A 26626-nucleotide genomic window follows, 5' to 3' on the forward strand; every position below is an offset into this window, starting at 1 on the left:
CAGACTGAGCGCCTCTGAATGAAGGAACTGTCCTCCAGGACCCTACGAGCAATGCCGCGTGGACGGTTTGCTTTTCACGCCACCCCATTGCTAACATCCACCCACCCTGTAGCGAATCCCCTCCCCAGTACTGGGTTAATACCAGTGGGGAGGCAGCATGTGGCTCTTGAGCAGGCAGTAATTACACATAAGGGGTTAGTCTCCACCAGTCACCCTCCTGCCTGAATAAATGTCCCTTCACCAGCAAACCCATTACTCTGGTAATTTCCAGGTCAGATTTTGAACGAGTGTTTAGGGAGCACAGTCTGTCATTCCGTTTGATTATCTCGGAAAGCCAAGGATCGTGGCCATGAGAGTTTCACCGTGGGTGCAGTGAGATACCCACTGCCTGAAACTGTAATACACCCGCATTTGATGCAGAAAGAAAGTGAAAGCACAGAGCAGCAAGGCCTTGACCCCACTCGGTAACTAAACAGGACATCCAGCCAATAACAGGTGGCCAGGTTACAGGTTTATTCATCAATGTATTGCCCATTGGTCTGGGACGGAGACTCCCCTCGTGTCTGTATCGCCTCGCTGTGTTAGCACAGCCACAGTGGCTGGAGAGAATGGGTTAACTCTGTAAACAGCACCGAGGCATTCGTTCAAAAGTCAAGGGCAGTAACACTTTCCCACATCAGCAAGGCTGGGTATCAGAGATACAGCCTGATCTCTTATAGCTCAGTTTGCTGGCCTTTAAACATTCATTATAAAAACATTTTATGGGTAAAGGACTAATGAGATAAAGTGAAGCATTTAACCAATCAGAGACAGAGAGAGAATGATAGAAGCAGACAGGGAGTGAGACACAGTTACAGACACAAAGACTTGTGTACGAGTGACAGAGAACCAAAGACCAACAGGCAGAGGGTTGGGAAGGTGATAAGATTCAGTCACCAAATGTGATAATGTTGATTACTCACACCCACTGACCCACTCACACACACACACACACACACACTGCCCTGCACAAAGCTCCTGGACATTAACGATCTGATACACAGGGGTCAGACTGAAGGGAAAGGCTGTGTTACTTTCCCTCCAAGAATCTGCAGCAGATGACAGGAGTACAATCCTGTGGGGAATGTCACTCCACAACTTTCAACAATAACATGTGAATGTTCACCCATCCCGTCATTGTTTAAATGAAGATCTCCAAATAGAAGGTCAGGAATTCCTCCTGAAAGGGAAGTAAACAGAGCAAGAACTGTGTGTGCATTCTAGTGGAAAAAGATTGCAGTCTCCCAGCCCAGGGCCTGGCCAGGTGGAGTATATCTCCGATATTCCACACACAATGTGGAGATGCCGGCTTTGGACTGGGGTAAACACAGTAAGAAGTCTCACACACCAGGTCAGAGTCCAACCAATTTATTTGATAGTAATCTCACAAGTTTTCGGAAACGGTGTTCCTTCGTCAGGTGTGTGGAAGATGTGTGTCAGAACATTCCACATACCTGACAAAGGAACACCGTTTCTGAAAACTTGTGAGATTACTATCAAATAAACTGGTTGGACTCTAACCTGGTGTTGTGAGACTTCTTACTGTATTCCAGACACAATCAGCCGCACTCCTGCCCATTCCTTGGGTGAAATGTGATTTCTGGGTGACATGAAGCCTCTCGTGTGATTTTGTGAGAGGACCCTGAAACCTTGGCATTTTTCAAAGTGTGTTTGTCTTGGGGTAAAATGTGAGAGTGATCTTTCTGACCTCCGGCCGAATGGTCAGAGTGAGGCCGCTGAGGAGAACGGGAAGTTTGTTTTTCTCAGGGATGTGGGCATCACCAACAATCCCAGTATTTATAGCCCATTCCTAACTGCCCCCTGAGGAGGTGGAACCCGGCAACAAAGACGGAAACAGCAACATATTCACAGCTCAGGATGGTGGTGGCTTGGAGGAGAATTTGTAGGGCTGGTGTTCCCATGTATCGTTTGACTCTCGATAGTAGAGTTTACAGATTTGAAAGAGACAGCTGAAGGGGCCTTGGCGAGTTAGAACATAGAACATAGAACACTACAGCGCAGAACAGGCCCTTCGGCCCACGATGTTGCGCCGACCAGTTACAAAAACAATGACCCACTAGCCTATACCAATCCCTTTTCGTCCATAAACCTATCCAGAGATCTCTTAAACGCCCCCAAACTAGGCGCATTTACAACTGCAGCAGGCAGGGCATTCCAATCCTTCACCACCCGCTGGGTAAAGAACCTACCCCTGACATCTGTCCTATAACTACCCCCCCTTAATTTAAAGCCATGCCCCCTCGTGCTAGCTTTCTCCATCCGAGGAAAAAGGCTATCACTATCCACCCTATCTAAACCTCTAATCATCTTATATGTTTCAATAAGATCCCCTCTTAGCCGCCTTCTTTCCAGCAAAAACAACTCCAAATCCCTCAGTCTCTCCTCATAGGACCTCCCCTCCATACCAGGCAACATCCTGGTAAACCTCCTCTGCACCCTCTCCAAAGCCTCCACATCCTTCCTGTAATGTGGGGACCAGAACTGCACACAGTACTCCAAGTGCGGACGCACCAGAGTTGTGTACAGTTGCAACATGACGCTGCGACTCCTAAATTCAATCCCCCTACCAATAAACGCCAAGACACCGTATGCCTTCTTAAGAACCTTATCTACTTGATTCCCAACTTTCAGGGATCTATGTACACATACACCTAGATCCCTCTGTTCATCCACACTATTCAAAGTCCTCCCGTTAGCCCTATACTCGACACATCTGTTGCTCCTACCAAAGTGAATTACCTCACACTTCTCCGCATTAAATTCCATCCGTCACCTCTCGGCCCAGCTCTGCAACCTATCTAAGTCTCCCTGCAAACTATGACACCCTTCCTCACAATCTACCACACCTCCGACTTTGGTGTCATCAGCAAATTGTAGCAGTGTGTCTAGTAGATGTGCTCGGTGGTGGAGGGGGTGTTAATCATGTGGGCTGTTTTATCCTTGGATGGTGTTGGGCTTCTTGAGTGTTGTTGGAGCTGCACCCATCCAGGAAAGTGCTGAGTATTCCATCGCCCTCTGAGGGGATAAACTTTAAGGGGTCGGGAGATTCATTACTCACTGCTGGATTCCCAGCCTCTGACATGTTCATGGAGCCACTGTGTTTAAATGGCTGGCCTCATTCAGTTTCTGCTCAAAGGTGCTGATACTGGGAGATTCAGTGACGATAATGCCATTGAGTGTCATGGGGCGGTGGTTAGAGTGTCTCTTACTGGTGATGGTCATTGTGTGGTATGTGTGTTACCCAAACCCAAACCTGGATATTGTCCAGATCTTGTCACATTTGAACATGACCAGCTTCAGTATCTGAGGAATTGTGAATAGTGCTGAACATTGTGCAATCCCTGATGAGTATTCTCACTTCTGATTTTTTGACAGAGGGTGGGTCATTAATGAAGCAGTTGAAGATGATTGGACCTACGACACTACCCTGAGGGACTCCTGCAGAGATGTCCTGGAGCTGAGATGACTGACCCTCCACAACCACAACCACCTTCCTTTGTGCCAGGTATGACTCCAACCAGCAGCGAGTTTGCCCCCAGTACCCATTGATTCCAGTTTCGCTTGGGTTCCTTGATGCCTCACTCAGTCGAATGCGGCCTTGATGATTCGGGCTGTCCCTCGCACCTCCCCTCTGGAATTCAGCTCTTTTCCTCCCCATGTTTGAACCAAGGCTGGAATGAGGTCAGGAGCAGAGTGACCCTGGGCAAAACCCAAACTGGGCGTCACTGAGCAGGTTATTGCTGAGCAGGTGCTGCTTGACAGCGCTGTCAATGACCCCTTCCATCACTTTACTGATGATCGAGAGTAGACTGGGTGGTAATTGGCCGGGTTGGATTTGTCCAGCTTTTTGTGTACAGGACAGACCTGGGCAATTTTCCACATTGCCGCGTAGATGCCAGTGTTGTAACTGTACTGGAAGAGCTTGGCCAGGGGAGCGACTAATTTTACCGCAGGACATCCTTTCCTGCAGCGTATCAGGTAGACAATGTTGACCGAGTTGCAAGAGTATGTACCGTGTACCTACCCAGCCTTCAGGGGAACAGTGACCATGACACCACACAACTCTACCATAGCAACCTCTGCAAGACATGCCGGATCATCGACACGGATGCCATCATCTCACGTGAGAACACCATCCACCAGGTACACGGTAAATACTCTTGCAACTCGGCCAACATTGTCTACCTGATACGCTGCAGGAAAGGATGTCCCGAAGCATGGTACATTGGGGAGACCGTGCAGATGCTACGACAACAGATGAATGAACATCGCTTGATAATCACCAGGCAAGACTGTTCCCTTCCTGTTGGGGACACTTCAGTGGTCACGGGCATTGGGCCTCTGATCTTTGGGTAAGCATTCTCCAAGACGGCCTTCACGACACACGACAGCGCAGAGTCGCTGAACAGAGACTGATAGCCAAGTTCCGCACACATGAGGACGGTCTCAACAGGGATCTTGGGTTCATGTCGCACTATCTGTAACCCCCGTGACTTGCCTGAACTTGCAACATCTCACTAAGTGTTCTGTCTGGAGACAATACACATCTCTTTAACCTGTGCTTAACCCTCTCTCCACTCACATTGTCTGTACCTTTAAGATTTGATTACCTGTAAAGACTCGCATTCCAACCATTATTTTGTAAATTGAGTTTGTGTTTTTATATGCCCTGTTTGTGAACATAGGTCCCACTCACCTGATAATGGAGCAGCACTCCAAAAGCTAGTGGCTTTTGCTACCAAATAAACCTTTTGGACTTTAACCTGGTGTTCATAGAATCATAGAACCCTACGGTGCAGAAAGAGGCCCTTCGGCCCATCGAGTCTGCACCGAACACAATCCCACCCAGGCCCTATCCCCATATCCCTACATATTATACCCACTAATCCCTCTAACCTACACATCCCTGGACACTAAGGGGCAATTTCTTAGCACGGCCAATCAACCTAACTCGCACATCTTTGGACTGTGGGAGGAAACCAGAGCACCCGGAGGAAACCCACGCAGACACGAGGAGAATGTGCAAACTCCACACAGACAGTGACCCGAGCCGGGAATCGAACCTGGGACCCTGGGAGCTGTGAAGCGCCGGTGCTAACCACTGTGCTACCGTGCCGCCTGGTGTTGTGAGGCTTCTTACTGTCTCTGTACCATTACATGACACAACATTTATAGTTTAGAAGAATTCAACAAGACAGCTATAGCATTGATTAAATTCAGTTCCTGATGCAAAGCATCGAACCATGTATCTGAGACAGAAGATGGATGCCAGGGTACATACCCACGCCGTCGCAGGTACCACCAGGCACCATCCAGCCGCCCACCATGACAACCCTGCTGGTTCCGTGTGTTACATGAGATCAAATTCTGGGGCGATAAGGTTGCTGTCATGTGACCCATGGATTGGATGGAGATCCGATCAGATGCCACAGCTAATAAGGAAGGGAAAGAGATTAGAGAGACCTCATCCAATCATTACTCCCCCACACCCCTCACTGTAACACTCTGATATACCCCACACCCCACACTGTAACACTCTGATATACCCCACACCCCTCACTGTAACACTCTGATATACCCCACACCCCTCACTGTAACACTCTGATATACCCCACACCCCTCACTGTAACACTCTGATATACCCCACACCCCTCACTGTAACACTCTGATATACCCCACACCCCTCACTGTAACACTCTGATATACCCCACACCCCTCACTGTAACACTCTGATATACCCCACACCCCTCACTGTAACACTCTGACATACCCCACACCCCTCAGTGTAACAGTCTGATACACCCCACACCCCTCACTGTAACACTCTGATATACCCCACAGCCCTCACTGTAACACTCTGATATACCCCACACCCCTCACTGTAACACTCTGATATACCCCACACCCCTCACTGTAACACTCTGATATACCCCACACCCCTCACTGTAACACTCTGATATACCCCACACCCCTCACTGTAACACTCTGATATATCCCACACCCCTCACTGTAACACTCTGATATACCCCACACCCCTCACTGTAACACTCTGATATACCCCACACCCCTCACTGTAACACTCTGATATATCCCACCCACACCCCTTACTGTAACACTCTGATATACCCCACACCCCTCACTGTAACACTCGGATATACCCCACACCCCTCACTGTAAAACTGATATACCCCACACCCATCTCTGTAACACTGATATATCTCACACCCCTCACTGTAACACTGATATATCCCACACCCCTCACTGTAACACTCTGATATATCCCACACCCCTCACTGTAACACTCTGATATATCCCACACCCCTCACTGTAACACTCTGATATACCCCACACCCCTCACTGTAACACTCTGATATACCCCACACCCCTCACTGTAACACTCTGATATACCCCACACTCCTCACTGTAACACTCTGATATATCCCACACCCCTCACTGTAACACTCTGATATACCCCACACCCCTCACTGTAACACTCTGATATACCCCACACCCCTCACTGTAACACTCTGATATACCCCACACCCCTCACTGTAACACTCTGATATACCCCACACCCCTCACTGTAACCCTCTGATATACCCCACGGCCCTCACTGTAACACTCTGATATATCCCACACCCCTCACTGTAACACTCTGACATACCCCACACCCCTCAGTGTAACAGTCTGATATACCCCACACCCCTCACTGTAACACTCTGATATACCCCACACCCCTCACTGTAACACTCTGATATACCCCACACCCCTCACTGTAACACTCTGATATATCCCACACCCCTCACTGTAACACTCTGATATACCCCACACCCCTCACTGTAACACTCTGATATACCCCACACCCCTCACTGTAACACTCTGATATATCCCACACCCCTCACTGTAACACTCTGATATACCCCACACCCCTCACTGTAACACTCTGATATACCCCACACCCCTCACTGTAACACTCTGATATACCCCACACCCCTCACTGTAACACTCTGATATACCCCACACCCCTCACTGTAACACTCTGATATACCCCACACCCCTCACTGTAACACTCTGATATATCCCACACCCCCTCACTGTAACACTCTGATATACCCCACACCCCTCACTGTAACACTCTGATATACCCCACACCCCTCACTGTAACACTCTGATATACCCCACACCCCTCACTGTAACACTCTGATATATCCCACACCCCCTCACTGTAACACTCTGATATACCCCACACCCCTCACTGTAACACTCTGATATACCCCACACCCCTCACTGTAACACTCTGATATACCCCACACCCCTCACTGTAACACTCTGATATACCCCACACCCCTCACTGTAACACTCTGATATATCCCACACCCCTCACTGTAACACTCTGATATACCCCACACCCCTCACTGTAACACTCTGATAGACCCCACACCCCTCACTGTAACACTCTGATATATCCCACACCCCTCACTGTAACACTCTGATATACCCCACACCCCTCACTGTAACACTCTGATATACCCCACACCCCTCACTGTAACACTCTGATATACCCCACACCCCTCACTGTAACACTCTGATATACCCCACACCCCTCACTGTAACACTCTGATATATCCCACCCACACCCCTTACTGTAACACTCTGATATACCCCACACCCCTCACTGTAACACTCGGATATACCCCACACCCCTCACTGTAAAACTGATATACCCCACACCCATCTCTGTAACACTGATATATCTCACACCCCTCACTGTAACACTGATATATCCCACACCCCTCACTGTAACACTCTGATATATCCCACACCCCCTCACTGTAACACTCTGATATATCCCACACCCCTCACTGTAACACTCTGATATACCCCACACCCCTCACTGTAACACTCTGATATACCCCACACCCCTCACTGTAACACTCTGATATACCCCACACTCCTCACTGTAACACTCTGATATATCCCACACCCCTCACTGTAACACTCTGATATACCCCACACCCCTCACTGTAACACTCTGATATACCCCACACCCCTCACTGTAACACTCTGATATACCCCACACCCCTCACTGTAACACTCTGATATACCCCACACCCCTCACTGTAACCCTCTGATATACCCCACGGCCCTCACTGTAACACTCTGATATATCCCACACCCCTCACTGTAACACTCTGACATACCCCACACCCCTCAGTGTAACAGTCTGATATACCCCACACCCCTCACTGTAACACTCTGATATACCCCACACCCCTCACTGTAACACTCTGATATACCCCACACCCCTCACTGTAACACTCTGATATACCCCACACCCCTCACTGTAACACTCTGATATACCCCACACCCCTCACTGTAACACTCTGATATACCCCACACCCCTCACTGTAACACTCTGATATACCCCACACCCCTCACTGTAAAACTGATATACCCCACACCCATCTCTGTAACACTGATATATCTCACACCCCTCACTGTAACACTGATATATCCCACACCCCTCACTGTAACACTCTGATATACCCCACACCCCTCACTGTAACACTCTGATATACCCCACACCCCTCACTGTAACACTCTGATATACCCCACACTCCTCACTGTAACACTCTGATATATCCCACACCCCTCACTGTAACACTCTGATATACCCCACACCCCTCACTGTAACACTCTGATATACCCCACACCCCTCACTGTAACACTCTGATATACCCCACACCCCTCACTGTAACACTCTGATATACCCCACACCCCTCACTGTAACCCTCTGATATACCCCACGGCCCTCACTGTAACACTCTGATATATCCCACACCCCTCACTGTAACACTCTGACATACCCCACACCCCTCAGTGTAACAGTCTGATATACCCCACACCCCTCACTGTAACACTCTGATATACCCCACACCCCTCACTGTAACACTCTGATATACCCCACACCCCTCACTGTAACACTCTGATATATCCCACACCCCTCACTATAACACTCTGATATACCCCACACCCCTCACTGTAACACTCTGATATACCCCACACCCCTCACTGTAACACTCTGATATATCCCACACCCCTCACTGTAACACTCTGATATACCCCACACCCCTCACTGTAACACTCTGATATACCCCACACCCCTCACTGTAACACTCTGATATACCCCACACCCCTCACTGTAACACTCTGATATACCCCACACCCCTCACTGTAACACTCTGATATACCCCACACCCCTCACTGTAACACTCTGATATATCCCACACCCCCTCACTGTAACACTCTGATATACCCCACACCCCTCACTGTAACACTCTGATATACCCCACACCCCTCACTGTAACACTCTGATATACCCCACACCCCTCACTGTAACACTCTGATATATCCCACACCCCCTCACTGTAACACTCTGATATACCCCACACCCCTCACTGTAACACTCTGATATACCCCACACCCCTCACTGTAACACTCTGATATACCCCACACCCCTCACTGTAACACTCTGATATACCCCACACCCCTCACTGTAACACTCTGATATATCCCACACCCCTCACTGTAACACTCTGATATACCCCACACCCCTCACTGTAACACTCTGATAGACCCCACACCCCTCACTGTAACACTCTGATATATCCCACACCCCTCACTGTAACACTCTGATATACCCCACACCCCTCACTGTAACACTCTGATATACCCCACACCCCTCACTGTAACACTCTGATATACCCCACACCCCTCACTGTAACACTCTGATATATCCCACACCCCTCACTGTAACACTCTGATATACCCCACACCCCTCACTGTAACACTCTGATAGACCCCACACCCCTCACTGTAACACTCTGATATATCCCACACCCCTCACTGTAACACTCTGATATACCCCACACCCCTCACTGTAACACTCTGATATACCCCACACCCCTCACTGTAACACTCTGATATACCCCACACCCCTCACTGTAACACTCTGATATATCCCACACCCCTCACTGTAACACTCTGATATACCCCACACCCCTCACTGTAACACTCTGATAGACCCCACACCCCTCACTGTAACACTCTGATATACCCCACACCCCTCACTGTAACACTCTGATATATCCCACACCCCTCACTGTAACACTCTGATATACCCCACACCCCTCACTGTAACACTCTGATGTACCCCACACCCCTCACTGTAACACTCTGATATACCCCACACCCCTCACTGTAACACTCTGATATACCCCACACCCCTCACTGTAACACTCTGATGTACCCCACACCCCGTCACACTCTATCTCAGGCTGTTGTTCTTACTTGCTGTGGAGAATGCCCATGATGCTGCACAGTTGCCCTGGTCCATGGGCTCATGGATCATTCCTGGCCATTTATCTGCTGCGTTGAAGTTTCTGGGAAGGAAGTCATTACTATCCATGTTCATCTGAAAGATGAGGGAAAGCTGTTGGAAATGGCTGGGCCACACGGACAGAGCTGGAGATTTATATGAATGACTAAAATCACATTGAGCACAATGAGACTTGGCCTTTCCTGGTACTTTCTTATATTTGTTCTTGGAATATGGCTACGCCAACATTTATCGCCCCTTCCTAATCGTCCTTGAGCCAGCTTCTTAAATTGTTGCAGTCCATGTGGTGTAGGTACACCCACAGTGCTGTTAGGGAGGGATACTGACAGTGCTGGAGAAAGAGGATGTCCATGAGGTGTCAATGACAACATCGACCTGGTTAGAGCTGGGAAACAATAGAGATACTGGAACATTGCTGAGTGTTTCCTACAGGTTATTGGCTCAGAATTAGAGGAATACATTTATAAAATTAGGGGATGCAAAATCTACAGAGTAGTGATAATGGTGGACTTTAATTATCCTGATAGAGAATGGGATAGTAATAGTCCAAAGGCAGAGAGGGGCCAGTGTCCTTGGAGTGTGAATCAGAAGAATTTTCTTTAGCAGTATGTCTCCAATCCAACATGGAAGGAAGAATTGCTGCTTCTGGGGAATGGGGCAGATGAAATGAATCAGATGTCAGAAAGCAAATGTATCCAGGGCAGTGATCATTTGTTAGGGTCTGGGATGAGAAGCCCAAGTTACACTCGAAAGCTCGACTAGACCCCAATAACTTTTCTACTTTGGTGTAAATGTGAGGAAAGGATATTTCTTCCCAGCAATGATTCCACTGACAGAGTAGGCATCTATTATAGTAAAACAAATTTACTTAATTTAGTTTAACTATAACTCTAACAAATGAAGCAACTTAACTATTAATATTAATAAGTGTAGAGGCCAAAGTACCTCAAGTATTTCAGATGTGCTCTCACCAAAACTCTGTTGTACTAAGACATCTATATTCTTGCATCCCAATCCCCTTTCATTAAAGGACAATGTGTCATTAGCCTTCCTAATTTCTTGCTGTACCCTCACGTGAACTTTCTGTGTTCCCTGTATGATTGCATCCAATCTTTTCGATCATCAACACTCTCGATGAGCCGAAGGGCCATTTCTGTGCTTTATGACTCTGACTTCCAAGTTTCCCACCTTTTAAAAATAAATCTGCTTTTCCATTCTTACAACAAAAGTGAATAGCTCCACACTTCCCTACATTGAATCCTGTCTGCCATCTTATTGTCTACTCATTTACTCTGACTATAACTCTCTACAACCTTTCTGTGTCCTCCTCACAGCTTCCCTTCCCATCTAGCTTGGTATCATCAACAAAATTACATACAACTCTTAACTGACTCTTAGTATAGATTAGATAAATTAGACCTAAATAGATAATAGATAAATAGATTATAAATTAGATACTGATTCTTAATATAGATTGTAAATAGCGGAGGCCCCAACACTGATCCTTATGGTATTCCACTGTTCAATGCCGCATTTATTCCCATTCTGTTTTCTATCTGTTAATCAATCCTCTTCCTGTGCTAATTTGAATAGTGAGGAATTCAGAGATGTCGCTGCCATTGAATGTCAAGGGGTGATGGTTGGATTTTCTCTTGTTGGAGATGGTCATTGTCTGGCACAAATCTTACTTACCACTTATCAGGCCAATCCTGAACATTGTCCAGGTCTTGCTGCATTTGGACATGGACTGCTTCAGTACCTGATGGGTTGTGAATGGTGTGAACATTATGCAATGGTCAGTGAATATTTCCACTTCAAATGAAGGGAAGGTCGTTGATGAAGTTGTTGAAGATGGTTGGATCTCGGACACTTCCCTAAGGAACTCCTGCAGTGATGTCATGCAGCTGAAATGATTGGCCTCCACCATCTTCCTTTATATGAAGATTCAAGACCCCCCACAGCTTATTATGTTGCTTTTGTTACATGTCCCAATAATTTCTTGTTTGATGCTCTGTGCAACAGTATAACTACAGTCAGGGACCTATAAACTGCTCAGGCCTGTGTTTTTGATTCTCGCTATTCCTAATTTCCACCTATACTGATTCTACTTCAGGATCTTGAGAGACCAGACCATTTCTCACTAATGTCCTCGTGTCATCCTTTACTTTCAAAACTAGCCCTGCTCCTTTGCCATTCTGTCTGTCTGCTCAGAAGATTTATACCCAGGAATATTTAATTCCCAACCTTTGTAGCATGTAACCATGTCCCTTAATCGTGATGAATAGCGAGGGGGATTGAATATAAAAGTAGGGAGGTCTTGCTGCAGCTGTATAGGGCATTGGTGAGGCCGCAGCTGGAGTACTGTGTGCAGTTTTGGGCGCCGCACCTGCGCAAGGATATTTTGGCCCTGGAGGGAGTGCAGAGGAGGTTTACTAGGCTGATGCCGGAGTTGAGGGGATTGAGCTATGAGGAGAGGCTGAATAAACTAGGCTTGTACTCGTTAGAGTTTAGAAGAATGAGGGGAGATCTCATTGAGACGTATAAGATGATGAATGGGATGGATAGGATAGAGGTGGAGAGACTCTTCCTGCTCAAAAAAGACAGTAGGACTAGGGGGCACAGCCTCAAGATAAAGGGGGGGCGGTTTAGAACGGAGTTGAGGAGGAACTTCTTCACTCAAAGGGTGGTGAATCTCTGGAATTCTCTGCCCGTTGAAGTGGTGGAGGCTGCCTCGCTAAATATTTTTAAGAAGCGGGTTGATGGGTTTTTGATAAGAGAGGGGATTAAGGGTTATGGGGAGAGGGCGGGTAAGTGGAACTGAGCCACAACAGATCAGCCATGATCTTATTGAATGGCGGGGCAGGCTCGAAGGGCTAGATGGCCTACTCCTGCTCCTATTTCTTATGTTCTTATGTTCTTATGAATAAATAATCTATTTGTGCCATTAGTTTATTTACCTTATTGCAGGTAATTGTAAATTCAGATAAAGAAACTTTTGTTGAAATCTTGCTGGTGCTTTCACTGACCCACCAGCAACCCCTTCCCCCCTCCCGCACTGCTGGCATGGTCATCTACCTGACTCCTGTTCTGCAGTCCTGTCCTTCTCCTGTTACTGATCACCCCCATCTCTTTCTTTGTGTTAATTCAGTCAGGGTCCGGGCTGTGGATTTCAGCAGGGGGTGTTACTATGATATTCGGCTGCACGTCCAATACAAAGTCCTGTGTGGCTCAGTGGCAGCATTCTAGCTTCCAAATCAGAATATCGTGGTTTCAAACCCCACTGTCTGGGACAGCGTTACTGCTATAGTGCAGGGAGAGTGCTGCATGGTATTATCTTTCAGACAAGATGTTAAACAAATTCTGCTCTGCCTTCCCAGATAGATATGAAAGATTGCATGTTCTCCCTGCTGCCCCAGCCGATAGTTAATTATTCAATCAACACCTTGTCAAGATTACGTGGTCATTATCTCCTTGTTGTTCACTAATTGGCCCATGTTCTGATTATCACAATATCACTATCGTTAGGTAGAATATTCCTTTTTTAAGATAAGATTGCCATAGTCCCAGAGGAACATAGCCTGGTGATGATTTAATCTGAGGGTCACCACACCTCAGGCAAGGAGCAAGGTTGAGAAGGCAGGGCCTTCGTGAATAACCTCAGCCCGTACGGGAATTGAACCCGCGCTGTTGGAGTCACTCTGCATCACAATCCTGGCTGTCCACCCAACTGAGCTAAACCAACCCAAAATCAGTCGGGTTTTTTGGCCGCCTGAAATAGCAGAAGTAAACACTTCATTATCACAAACACTGTGAGCGGGGTAGAATATTCTTTGTGTCGGTCTGAGATTGGAAAGGGTGCTATATCAATGCAACTTCAACCTTTCTTAAAGATATTGTAAAAAAATGGAAAGATCAAAAAAAAACCCACATGGTTTTTAGTAACAAAAATCTCTCCCCACATTAAACTGCCCAATTCAAAGCTGAGAGGATGTCGAGCCTGGGTAATATTTTCTTAACAATCCGTATCGGATTTGGCTTCAGTTTTGTAAATAAACAAGTCAGTGAAACATGAAATTAAGATGGAAGGCTGAGAAATTCAAGAATGTGTATTATCTGGAGGCATAGGATTTAGGGACCATCTCTAAATATGTTTTAACTGACTCGGCAGGATGTAGGAACCATCCCTAAACTCTGTATAACCAGGGATCATCCTTAACAAATCACATTTGGATTTGGTGACTATTCCTAATTGGAATTTTGGATCAAAGTGTGGAAGAATATCCATTCTTTCCACAAGCTTGTTAGAAAAGTTGCCAAAAGCGATGTTGCTGTAAGGGGTTATGTACAATGAACTCTGGTGCTAACCCTTTGTTAGAAGACACTCTGTTCTTTTGCAAGCATTATTAGCGCTCATGAATTTCTCACGTTTTTGTCTTTAAATCATTAATGTTGCAGAAGATTCTGTAGAATCAGGGCTGGTGTCACTGGACTGAATTAATTAAAGTGTCTGTGGATAGTGAAGCGGATTGTGAGAGGTTAAAACAGGATATAGAGAGGCTGGAAACTTGGGCAGAGAAATGGCAGATGGAATTTAATCCAGACAAGTGTGAGGTGATTCATTTTGGAAGGTCTAACGCAGGAAGTGTACATGAAATGAACCTGACGATGGCATCCACCCACCAATAACTCCATGCTGCCAGCCCCATGGACACAGACTCTAGACCCATTTTGGGCACATGTCTCAGCACAGAAGAGGAGGCCATTTGGCCCACTGACTCTATGTCAGCTCCTTGTGGAACAATCCAGTTTGTTCCACTCCCCCTTGAAGCTCTGTAATTGTCCAACTTTATTTCCTTCAAGAGCCCATCCAATTTCCTCTGGAGCTCACTGACTGTTTCTGCTTCCACCACCCTCACAGGCAGCCAGTTCCAGCTCAGCACCAGTCAGGTTTTTCTAAAATCCCCACACCCCCACCGCACCCCCGTGCCCCCCCACCGCACCTCCCCCCCCCACCCCCCCACATCTGCACCTCCTGCCAAATCTGTGTCCCTCACTCACTGGACCATCAGTCAATGAGATCAGCTTTTCTTCACCTACCTTATCCAACCCTGTTATAATCTTGTACATTTGTATTAAATCTCCTCTCAATCTCCTTTACTGCAGGGAGAATCTCTAATCTCTACACCCCATTGCTCCATGTATCACACGGAGTGGGCTTACATTCAGTTCATTCATGTTCATCACTGTCGTTGAGGGTCGATTGGTCCCCAGTCGGTAACGGATTCCATCGTCCAGGGTCAGTCCCCAGAACTGGCTGTAGTTTGAGGCCTTCCATCTATGCAGAGAGAAATGATAAAGGTGAGACTGTCAAGCTTGGAGAATGAGCCTTACTGAGAAAATAGGCCCACATACCCCGTGCATGGGAGCTACGCTAACTGTGTGGCACTGACTTTCTGTCCCACCACCTCACAACTGTCACTCTATCAGGGTAGTTGGTCAACATAAGTGTGGGAGGTACCCGAAGCTGGAAACAATATTCACCAGTAGCTTGAGACTGTCTGTATCAGGTAGGCTGATACAATTCCTTGTACAACTGCAGTAACATTTCCCTACTTTTATATTCCGTTCCCCTTGCAATAAGCATCAGCGTTTCACTGCTGTGCCAAAGGGCAGTAGGGTGGCACAGCGGTTAGCGCTGCTGCCTCACCACTCCAGGGACCTGGGTTTGATCCCTGGCTTGGGTTACTGTCCATATGGAGATTGCACGTTCTCCCTGTTTCTGCGTGGGTGTCCTCCCACAGTCCAAAGGTGTGCAGCTTAGGTGTATTGCCTATGCTAAATTGCCCCGAGTGTCCTGGGATGTGTGGGTTAAAGGATTAGCGGGTGAGTATGTGGGGTTATGGGGTTAGGGCCTAGGTGGGATTGTTGTTGACGCTGACTCGATGGCCTGAATGGCCTCCTTCTGCACTGTAAGGATTCTATGTTCCTATGATTCTGTGTACTGATTTTTTTTGTGATTCATGTACCAGGACCCCCAGTAACACTGAATTCTGCAATCTCTCTCTAACTAAACAGTATATACTGCTTTTCTATTATTCCCCACAAATGGGACAGTTCACATTTTTTTCACATTATACTCTATTTACCAGGTTTTAGCTCACACACTTAAACTATTTAAATCTCTCCATTAGCACATTCAGTCCTGTTGAAAGCTTACCCTCCTATCTTTCTTTGTCTCATCAGTAAATTTAGCTATTATACCTCCAGTCTCTTCATCCAAGTTACTTATACAGATTGTCACTAGTTGAGGATCCAGCACTGATCCGTGTAGCACTCCACTAGTTACAGCTTGCCAAACCCAAAAACAACCCATTTCTCCCTCCCTACTCTTCCTGTTAGACAACTAATCCTCTATCCATGTTAATTAGTTACCGCCTACACCATGAGCTCTTATTTTACGTAGCAACCTTTGACGTGACGCCTTGTGAAATGGCTTTTGGAAACCCAAGTACAGCACATCTATAGATTCCCCTTTATCCACACTGTTCATTATTCCACAAGGAATCTGTCAAACTCAATTTCCTTTTCACAAAAGAGTGTTGACTCTGCCTGATTGTATTGTCATTTTCTGATCTGCACTCAGGTGGGGAAATTGGTCACCATCAACTGTGGAGCGAGGGGATGCATTAGTGGAGGCCTCCAGTTATATAGCTCAAATCACATGGAGAAGGGGTTTTCTGAATGTAGCCCAGTCTGACACCAGTTACATTCAGAGCAGCCCGATGCATAGGAGCCTCAATAGTGCCTGTACACATTTACCAATATGGCAGGTGGCTTGTAATGAATTCTCCTTTCCTCCCTGAAACACTGGAAGCTATTGCTATTAAAAAACAGATGTTGCACCTCATGTATTCCTAATGTGTTTGAGAGTAATTCTGTAACCAGACGCACAAGCATGAGTATGCACACACATCAGTAATACTAACATAGCACACACATGGATGATTAACAATGTCACAGCACATGTATGTGTCAGTAACGTACGGTGTACGGCGTACGGTGTCTTGGCGTTTATTGGCAGGGGGATTGAATTTAGGAGTCGCAGCGTCATGTTGCAACTGTACACTACTCTGGTGCGGCCGCACTTGGAGTACTGTGTGCAGTTCTGGTCCCCACATTACAAGAAGGATGTGGAGGCTTTGGAGAGGGTGCAGGGGAGGTTTACTAGGATGTTGCCTGGTATGGAGGGGAGGTCATATGAGGAGAGACTGAGGGATTTAGGGTTGTTTTTGTTGGAAAGAAGGCGGCTAAGAGGGGATCTTATTGAAACATATAAGATGACTAGAGGTTTAGATAGGGTGGATAGTGATAGCCTTTTTCCTCGGATGGAGAAAGCTAGCACGAGGGGGCATGGCTTTAAATTAAGGGGGGGTAGCTACAGGACGGATGTCAGGGGTAGGTTCTTTACCCAGCGGGTGGTGAGGGATTGGAATGCCCTGCCTGCTGCAGTTGTAAATGCGCCTAGTTTGGGGGCGTTTAAGAGATCTATGGATAGGTTTATGGACGAAAAGGGATTGGTATAGGCTAGTGGGTCATTGTTTTGTAACTGGTCGGCGCAACATCGTGGGCCGAAGGGCCTGTTCTGCGCTGTAGTGTTCTATGTTCTATGTTCTATGTTCTATGTAACACTGTTACAGCACATGTGAATGACAGCCTACACAAGTTATAATGTACATATATGTGGGTGATATTATTTTATAACAATTGTGTGAGTTACAAGGTCAAACACACACCTGTGTGGGACCTTCACGTGTTGTTGTTGAAGAATGACACTTACCCATAATTCCCACGGTTGATGTTGTGGATCATTTCCTGGTTGATAAGACACACATGCTGCTCGCAATCCCACTGGCCATGGCTGCAAGTGCTGAAAATCACACACACAATTAGAGATTAAAGAACCCAGACAGAGTCAGAAAGCCGGACAGAAATATCACCAAATGGGTGAGTACCTTTCAAAAATCTCCAAACACCAGTCACCCCAAATATATTAAACCATAAGATGCAGGAGTAGGCTATTTGGATATCTTGGGACCAAAACTGTTTGCAATATTCCAGGTGTGATATAACTTGCATCTTGTATAGTTTTAGCAAGACTTCCCTATTTTTAGACTCCATTCACTTTGAAATAAAGGCCAACACTCCATTCACCTTCCCTATTACCTGCTGAATTTGCTGTTAGCTTTTCTGTGCGAGGACTCCCAAATCCCTCTATGCTGCAGGTTTCTGCAGCCTTTCCCCATTTAAATGGGCAGCATTTGGGCGGCACAGTAGCACTGCTGCTTCATAGCCCCAGGGACCTGGGTTCGATTCCTGGCTCGGGTCACTGTCTGTGTGGAGTTTGCACATTCTCCTCGTGTCTGCGTGGGTTTCCTCCGGGTGCTCCGGTTTCCTCCCACAGTCCAAAGATGTGCGGGTTAGGTTGATTGGCCGTGCTAAGAAATTGCCCCTTAGTGTCCAGGGATGTGTAGGTTAGAGGGATTAGTGGGTATAATATGTAGGGATATGGGGATAGGGCCTGGGTGGGTTCATGGCTGGTGCAGACTCGATGGGCCAAATGGCCTCTTTCTGCACTGTAGGGTTTCTATGAAATAATACTCAGCTCCTTTATTCTTCCCACCAAAATACATAACTTCATATTTCCTTACATTATATTTCACTGCCAAGTTTTTACTTAACCTGTCTATATCCCTCTGTAGATGCTACAGGTGGAATTTTCCCAACATGGACCATCCATTGACCCTGGGTAGGATTTTCTGGGGTGGGCGTGGCCAGAAAATCCCACCCCCTGTCATCCTCACCACTTGCTTTCCCACCTATTTTTCTGTCATCCACAAACTTGGCAATTGTACACTCACTTCCCTCATTCCAAGTCATTAATATATACTGTCAATAATTGTGGCTCCAGCACTGATCCCAACATTCCACAGTGGCCAACCTGAAAATGTACCTCTTATCCCGACTCTGCCTTCTATCAGTTAGCCAATTGTCTGTTCATGCTGATATATTGCCTCCAACACCATTGGCTCTTGCTGGATGAAGTAACTTTTAGTGTGGTACCTTCTTGAATGCTTTTTGGAAATCCGAGTATGGGCAGATAGAATCATAAAATCCCGACAATGCAGGAGACTATTCAGCCCATCGATTCTGCACTGATGCTCTGGCAGAGAATCTTACCAGGCCCTTTCTCCCATCTTATCCCTGTAACCCGTGGCTAATCCACCAAACCAGAACATTTTTGGAGTATTGGAGGAAACTGGAGCACCCAGAGAAAATCCACACAGACACAGGGAGAACATGTAAACTCCACATAGTCACCCAAGGTCAGGATTGAACCCAGGTCCCTGGGGCTGAGAAGCAGTAGTGCTAATCATTGTGTCACCATGCCACCCCTATATTGTATCCATCTGTATTGCTCATTACAGTCTTAAAGAATTTGAATAAATCTGTCAGACACAATGTCCCCTTCATAAAGCCATGTTGATTCTGCTCGATTATATCATTCATTTCTAAATGCTCCGCTATTATATCCTTTATAATGGACTCTAACATTTTCCCAATGACAGACGTTAAACTAAGTTACCTGCTTTTTCTCTCCCTCCCTTTTTATGATAGAATCATACAGTGCAGAAGTTCGCAGCAACCCATTAGAAACACTTGAACTTCCAGCTAATGCCGTCAACCAGCACTTGGCCCACATCCATCAATGTTATGATGTGCCAAGTGCTCATCCAGATATTTTTTAAAGGATGTGAGGAATCCTGCCTTTACCATCTCCCAGACAGCACGTTCTATACTGTCACCGCCCTCTGGGTAAAAAGGTTTTTCCTCACATCCCCTCCCCAAACCTCCTGCCCCTCACCTTGAACCTGTGTCCCCTCGTGACTGACTCTTCAACTAAGGGAACAGCTGCTCTGTTCACGTCTCTCATAATCTTGTCACCTCGATCAGGTCGCCCCCTCAGTCCAATGGAAATAACCCAAACTCAACCTCTCTTCATAGCTTCAATGTTCCATCCCAGGCAGCATCCTGGTGAATCTCCTCTGCACCCCCTCCAATACAATCACATCCTTCCGATAATGTACTGACCAGAACGCCAGCTCTGACCTCACCAAAGTTCTATAGAAGTCCAACATGACTTGCTTGTTTTTGTAATCTATGCCTCAATTGATAAAGGCAAGTGTTCCATATGCCGCTTTCATCACCCTACTAACATTCCCTTCCATTTTCAGAGACAAACATGCCAAGATCCATTTGTTCCACAGAACTGCTTTGTGTCCTACCATTCATTGAGTACTTTCTTGTCAAATTATTCCTTCCAAAGTGTATCACCTCACACTTTTCAGGGTTAAATTCCACCTGCCACTTATCTGCCCATTTGACCATTGTAGCCCAAGACCCTCAGCCTCATTGTTAACCACCCGTCCAATCTTTGTGTCATCCGCAAATTTACTCTTCCTATCCCCATTTTAATGTTGAATAATTAAGTCAGAAATAAGTGACCTGAACAAAGAACAAAGAACAGTACAGCACAGGAAACAGGCCCTTCAGCCCTCCAAGCCTGTGCCGCTCATTGGTCCAACTAGACCATTCATTTGTATCCCTCCATTTCCACCTGAAGCCAAGTATAGTGATGAGGCCTTTACACAAATTTCAGAACGGAATCCCAAGCTCTCTGGAATTTGTAAATGACTCGGAACAAGGTGATGGGAATCTGCTTTCTCTGAAGTTCATTGACACCATATGGATGGTATTTTAACAGACTTATTGCAACCCTATTGGTAAGACAGAGCAATGGTCAGAGTTAAGAATCTTTCTTCCTAAAGCTCACAGCCTTCCCAATGTTACATTGAATTTCAAAGTATGCTGCTTCTGTTAAAAATGACAATATGTCACTCAGATCCAGGACAAGAGTTTACATGGAACTTACTCCTTTTCCCATTATACAGCATCCCAAGGGGTGAAACCTTCACATTCACCTCCAAGGACTGACCCAGAGTGTGGGAATGTATTGATGGAGAGGGTTTGAGGAATATTTTTAAATTGAGCAGAGCGGGTGATCCTAAGGGAAAGTTAAACTGAACTAACTGCATATGGACCATTTGCCGAAGGAAGCCTTTCATGACCCAGGCGTCAATTTTGAGACATTAACCATTTTGCTTCCAAAATATTTTCCAAATTGGATACCTGTTATAGATAATAACTGTTTCCTCCCTACAGCCAACATATCACGGCATTGAAAATTGCCAGTATGATTCCCATGTTAAAATCCCACTCTGACAGGCCAATAGGCTACACTCCCTGTTCCTGATAAGAATGGGAAAGGTTCCTGGTCAGAGGAGCCTTTCAAACTAAATCCTTGGATTTCAGAGCTGACCTGTTCCAGGAAGTGGAAGCTACAGAAACAGGTGTAAGCACATGCTTCATCTGGTGCCATTAGAGTCATAAAGTCATACAGTGAAGAAAAGGCCCTTCAGCCCATCGGGTCTGCACAGACAATAATCCCAACACCTCTCTGGGTGACCAGCTGCCCCCAATCTCACTGATGGATGCTGCAGGTTACAAGGAAACCATCATAAACAGATTTGCATTCTTCCATTTCTTCTTCTGCATCCTCATCTCATCTGTCAATATTAATATTTGTCAACAAGCTGCCAGAGGTAGTAGTAGAGGCGCATACAATTTTGTCTTTTAAAAAGCGTTTAGACAGTTACATGGGTAAGATGAGTATAGAGGGATAGGGGCCAAATGCAGGCAACTGGGACTAGCTTAGGGATGGAAAAAAAAGGGGCAACATGGACAAGTTGGGCTGAAAGGCCTGTTCCATGCTGTAAATCTCTATGACTATGACTCAATGGCAAAATTATTTGGATGTCTTACATAATGATTATAAATGATCCTTCTGAGGGTCTCATTGGATGAAGTGAGGAGATTGGCTATAGATTTATCGATACAGTAAAGCTTATTAGTCACAAGTAAGGCTTACATTAACACTGCAGTGAAGTTACTGTGGAATTCCCCTAGTTGCCACACTTTGGCGCCTGTTCGGGTCAATACTCTTAACCAGCACATCTTTCAGACTGTGGGAGAAAACTGGAGCACCCGGAGGAAACCCACGCAGACAACAAAGAGGCGGCCATTCAGCCCATCAGATGATTGCCAAATTAGAGATTCATTTTTCAGCCCTTGGCAGTAGTTCCGTAGATCATGGTTCTTCCAATATCTATCCGTCTGCTGCATGTTCTGGAAGCTTCCTGCCTTGACTCCTCCCAGCTCCAATCCAATTCCCACTCTCTGGTTAAAATAATTTCCTCTCAACTCTCCCCCATCCCTCCTGAAGTGGCTGAGGATCCCATGGGTAGTCCTTACCTCCTTCAATGGGCCATTGGGAATCCTGGCTGGGGTTAGTGCGCCTGGACAATGCCCCCGTCTGCTACCTCAAGAGGATATAAAATATTATTTCAAAGAGAAGTAGGAGAGTTATCCCTGATATCCTCGTCAATATCCACCCTTCATTCAGAATCAGGATATCTGCTGTTTGGAGAATTAGCCGTGTACAAATTGGTTCCAGCACTTTCTGTATTCCAGGCTACACTTCAGTTGTATTTCACTAACAGTGAAGCATTTTGGAACATCTTGTGAAAGGTGCTATGGAAATGCCCGTCCTTTATTCTTTCTCTCTCATTGTAAGCAACAAACTCAGCATTAAGCAGCACTGAGTAACAGCAACGTTAGTAATTACAGGCGGCTGTAGGTTTGATTACAGGCAGTGAGTGCAATCCATTTCTGATCAACACCAATACGATAAAAAAGTTTAAACTCCTCCATTTAATTGCTCTTTGGCATTTGCTGTTCTTTGATACTTTGATGAAATCACTAAGTGAATGATTAAAGGGTTAGCGCTATGAGGTTGAACAAATTGTCTCAGTTATTTGGAGCCTGATCCAGTGAGAACGTTCCTTGGCAGCTGCGTTACACAGTTATCACACAGCGTGAGGTGAACCAATTTTCTATCCACAGGGCCAGGTTCTCCAGCCTCGCCTGCGGCTGGGGTTCTCCAGTCCCGCTGCGGGAATGTGGCTGAGCGCCACATTCTCCATTCTGGTTGGCAGTGCCGGCGGGGTGTGAACAGCCAGAGAATTCTGCTGAAATCCACTATCTGCGGCAATGTCAGACACTCGGGTTTCTGAGAGTGGGGTGAGTGAAGCTAAAAGATGGCAGATGGAATTTAACCCGGACAAATGTGAGGTGATACAATTTGGAAGATCTACGGAGAAGGAAAGTATATACTAAATGGTAGAGTCCTTAGAAATATTGTGGATTTAGGCAGGCAGATCCACAATTACCTGAAGGTGGCAACTCAGGAGGACAAGAAGGTGTACTGCATACTGGCCTTCATCAGTCAGGGTGTTGTGTATAGGAATTGGAAAATCGTGTTGCAGCTGTATAGGACTTTATTTAGGTCACATTTGGAGTATTGTGTACAGTTCTGGTCACCACACTACTGGAAGGATGTTGATGCATTGGAAAGGGTGCAGAAGAGATTTACCAGGATGTTGCCTGGTTTGGAGGACTATGAAGAAAAGTTAAACAAACTTGGATTGTTTTCATTGGAGGATGAGGGGAGGGGGCCTGATAGAAGTTTACAAGATTATGACAGGCTTGGATAGAGTGGATAGTCAGAGTCTTTTTCCCAGGGTGGAGGGGTCAGTTACTCAGGGGCATTTTCACAGCTTGAAAATGAGAGGGGGAATGTTTAAAAGAGATGTAAGGAGCAGGTTTTTCACACAGAGGGTAGTGAATGTCTGGGATACACTGCTGGAGGAGGGAGTGGAAGACGAGTCGTTCACTATATTCAAGAGGGATAGATACATGAACAGGCAGGGAATAGAGGATATGGACCAGGTAGAGGCAAGAAAATATTAGATCATTGTCGGCACAGGCTTGGTGGGCCTCAGTATCTGTTCCTGTGCTGTACTGTTCTTTGTTCTTTCTAACTTTGCTATAGATTGGGGCATACAGATTATCACATAACAGGAAAGTAGTGAATTGCAGGAGCGTGCCTGGAATAGTTTCTCACACCAGTGTGGGCTAGAACAAGAGGCCGTATCAGATTTATAAACAAGGCCTTATGCCGCATGAGCAATTATCTGTTAGGGAGAGCTGAGTTCGATGCAGTGTTTAAAAGTGAGAACCAGAAAATAACTTTTTATTCACGGATGGGATGTGGACGTCACTGGCTAGACCACTGCAGACTCTGAGGTATAGGGACATCCACAGTGCTGTTAGGAAGGGATTTTCACCCAGCGACTGCAGAGATTTCAGATTTTGGAAAGGCTGACGATGAGAGGATATCTCACAGTAAACTGAGCAAATCTGTTATTGGGTAAGAGAGTAGATCAGTGAGAGGAGTTTAAAAAGAATTTAACACAATACAGAAACAGTTTGTAGCCCTAAGGGGCACCAGCTCTACATGCCAAGAAGCAAAAAAAAAGCATAAAAATGCAAAGAATTGCACAGATCCCAGTGAATGAGAGAGTTACAAAGAACATCGGGTGGCTAAAATGATGGCAAGAGTTACAAGAGGAGAATGTGAAGAGGCTTAAAGGGGATATCAAAATCAACACACAATTTTTACCAACATATTGAGAATAAAAGGGCAGGATTTCAGAAACTAAACCAATCCCTAACTTTCAATTCAGAAAATAGTGAGAATATTGCAAATGCCAAATCTTCCAAAATGATCTGAATTTGGGAACTGCTCCCTTTGATCGGAAAATTGTTCACATCACTTCACTATTTACAAAAGCTAACAAAAGAATTATACATCAGTTAGCCAAGCATCTACTGCCAGAATGTGCTAGAACCTGTCATCATGGAAAGGGCTACAAATAATCTTCAGCTGATCAGACTGTTACACACACACAGACAGACACACACAGACAGACACAGACACAGACAGACAGACAGAGGCACAGACAGACAGACACAGATACACAGACAGACAAACAGACAGACACACACACACAAACAATCCAGCACCATGGTCATCTCCTGTCTCACTCACCAGCAATGCTGCTCATACACCATGCCAGCTCAATGTCAATTCATGGCCCCAGTCCATCATACTCCCGTATCACCTCCATGCTAAATCATGTGCCATTAATCCTCATGTCCCCTCAGATAACCCATGGTCCCTCATACCCCATGACATCTCCATAGCCATTGACCCAGTATCCATAATGGGCAGACCTCAGGAACCATGTGGAGTTGAAAAAAATCTAACAATCAAAAGCAGATCTCAATCTCAAGATATTCAAAAAATTTCAATTCATGAAAACCATCTAACATTTTTAAAGACAGCTAATCATTTCATGGCTTTTTAAAACTTAGAGCATCTGCTGAGAAATTTTACCTTTTGAAACTCAGCCAAGTATTCATAATGACAAATAATGCTGTCCTTGGGGAAATGTTGAAATTACACAATCAGTTGGATTTTTTTTCCTAATCTGCACCAGATGTCCTATCAATCAAAACAATCTGGGGAGGGAAGGGGTGGTTAAACTCTCACTGACAGCTCACGCCAGTTTTTTTCACATCTAAAAAGTGCTATATTTAATAAAATTTCAGATCACAACATTTAAACTGACCATATCCACCTTTCAAGAGCATTTACATCCATTCCAATAATTTATGACTGTGGGTTAAGACCTTTGGGAAAGACAAAATGGGCTCTGTTGAACTCAGCATTAATATCAAATGGACATGCTATGTTCAGCTTTCCCTGCGATGTGGTACATCTCCCACCCCCTCCCTCACAGGCAAACATTGGAACTGTTGACAATTTATTCATTCCCAGCATGTGGGTATCACTGACAAGCCCATCCCTAAACCGCCATTGAGATGGTGGTAGAGAGTCACATTCTCCAACTTCCACAATCCATATGATGCAGGTACACCCATAGTGCTGTTAGGGAGAAAGTTCCAGAACTTTGACCCGGTGACAATGAAGGAACGGTGATATATTTCCAAATCAGGATGGTGAGTGGCTTGAAGGGGAAGTGGTGTTCCCAGGTATCTGCTGCTCTTGTTCTTCTAGATGGTAGT

General features: G+C 45.8%; 1 protein-coding gene across 3 annotated transcripts in view; it reads right to left on the reverse strand.

Moving 5' to 3' along the window:
• Window positions 1-26626, reverse strand: part of tinagl1 (tubulointerstitial nephritis antigen-like 1) — a 118140-nt gene that overhangs the window by 42320 nt on the left and 49194 nt on the right. For all 3 annotated transcript variants that reach the window (XM_080211431.1, XM_080211432.1, XM_080211430.1), the window contains exons 4-7: window positions 18297-18386; window positions 15680-15794; window positions 10411-10534; window positions 5342-5492 (exon numbers count right to left, since the gene is read on the reverse strand). In XM_080211431.1, coding sequence (XP_080067557.1) covers window positions 5342-5492; window positions 10411-10534; window positions 15680-15794; window positions 18297-18386 — 480 coding nt within the window. The remainder of the gene's footprint in view (window positions 1-5341; window positions 5493-10410; window positions 10535-15679; window positions 15795-18296; window positions 18387-26626) is intronic.

Source organism: Carcharhinus amblyrhynchos, chromosome 24 (assembly GCF_965287045.1).
Source record: "Carcharhinus amblyrhynchos chromosome 24, sCarAmb.v2.hapA, whole genome shotgun sequence".
Classification (NCBI taxonomy): Eukaryota; Metazoa; Chordata; class Chondrichthyes; order Carcharhiniformes; family Carcharhinidae; genus Carcharhinus; species Carcharhinus amblyrhynchos.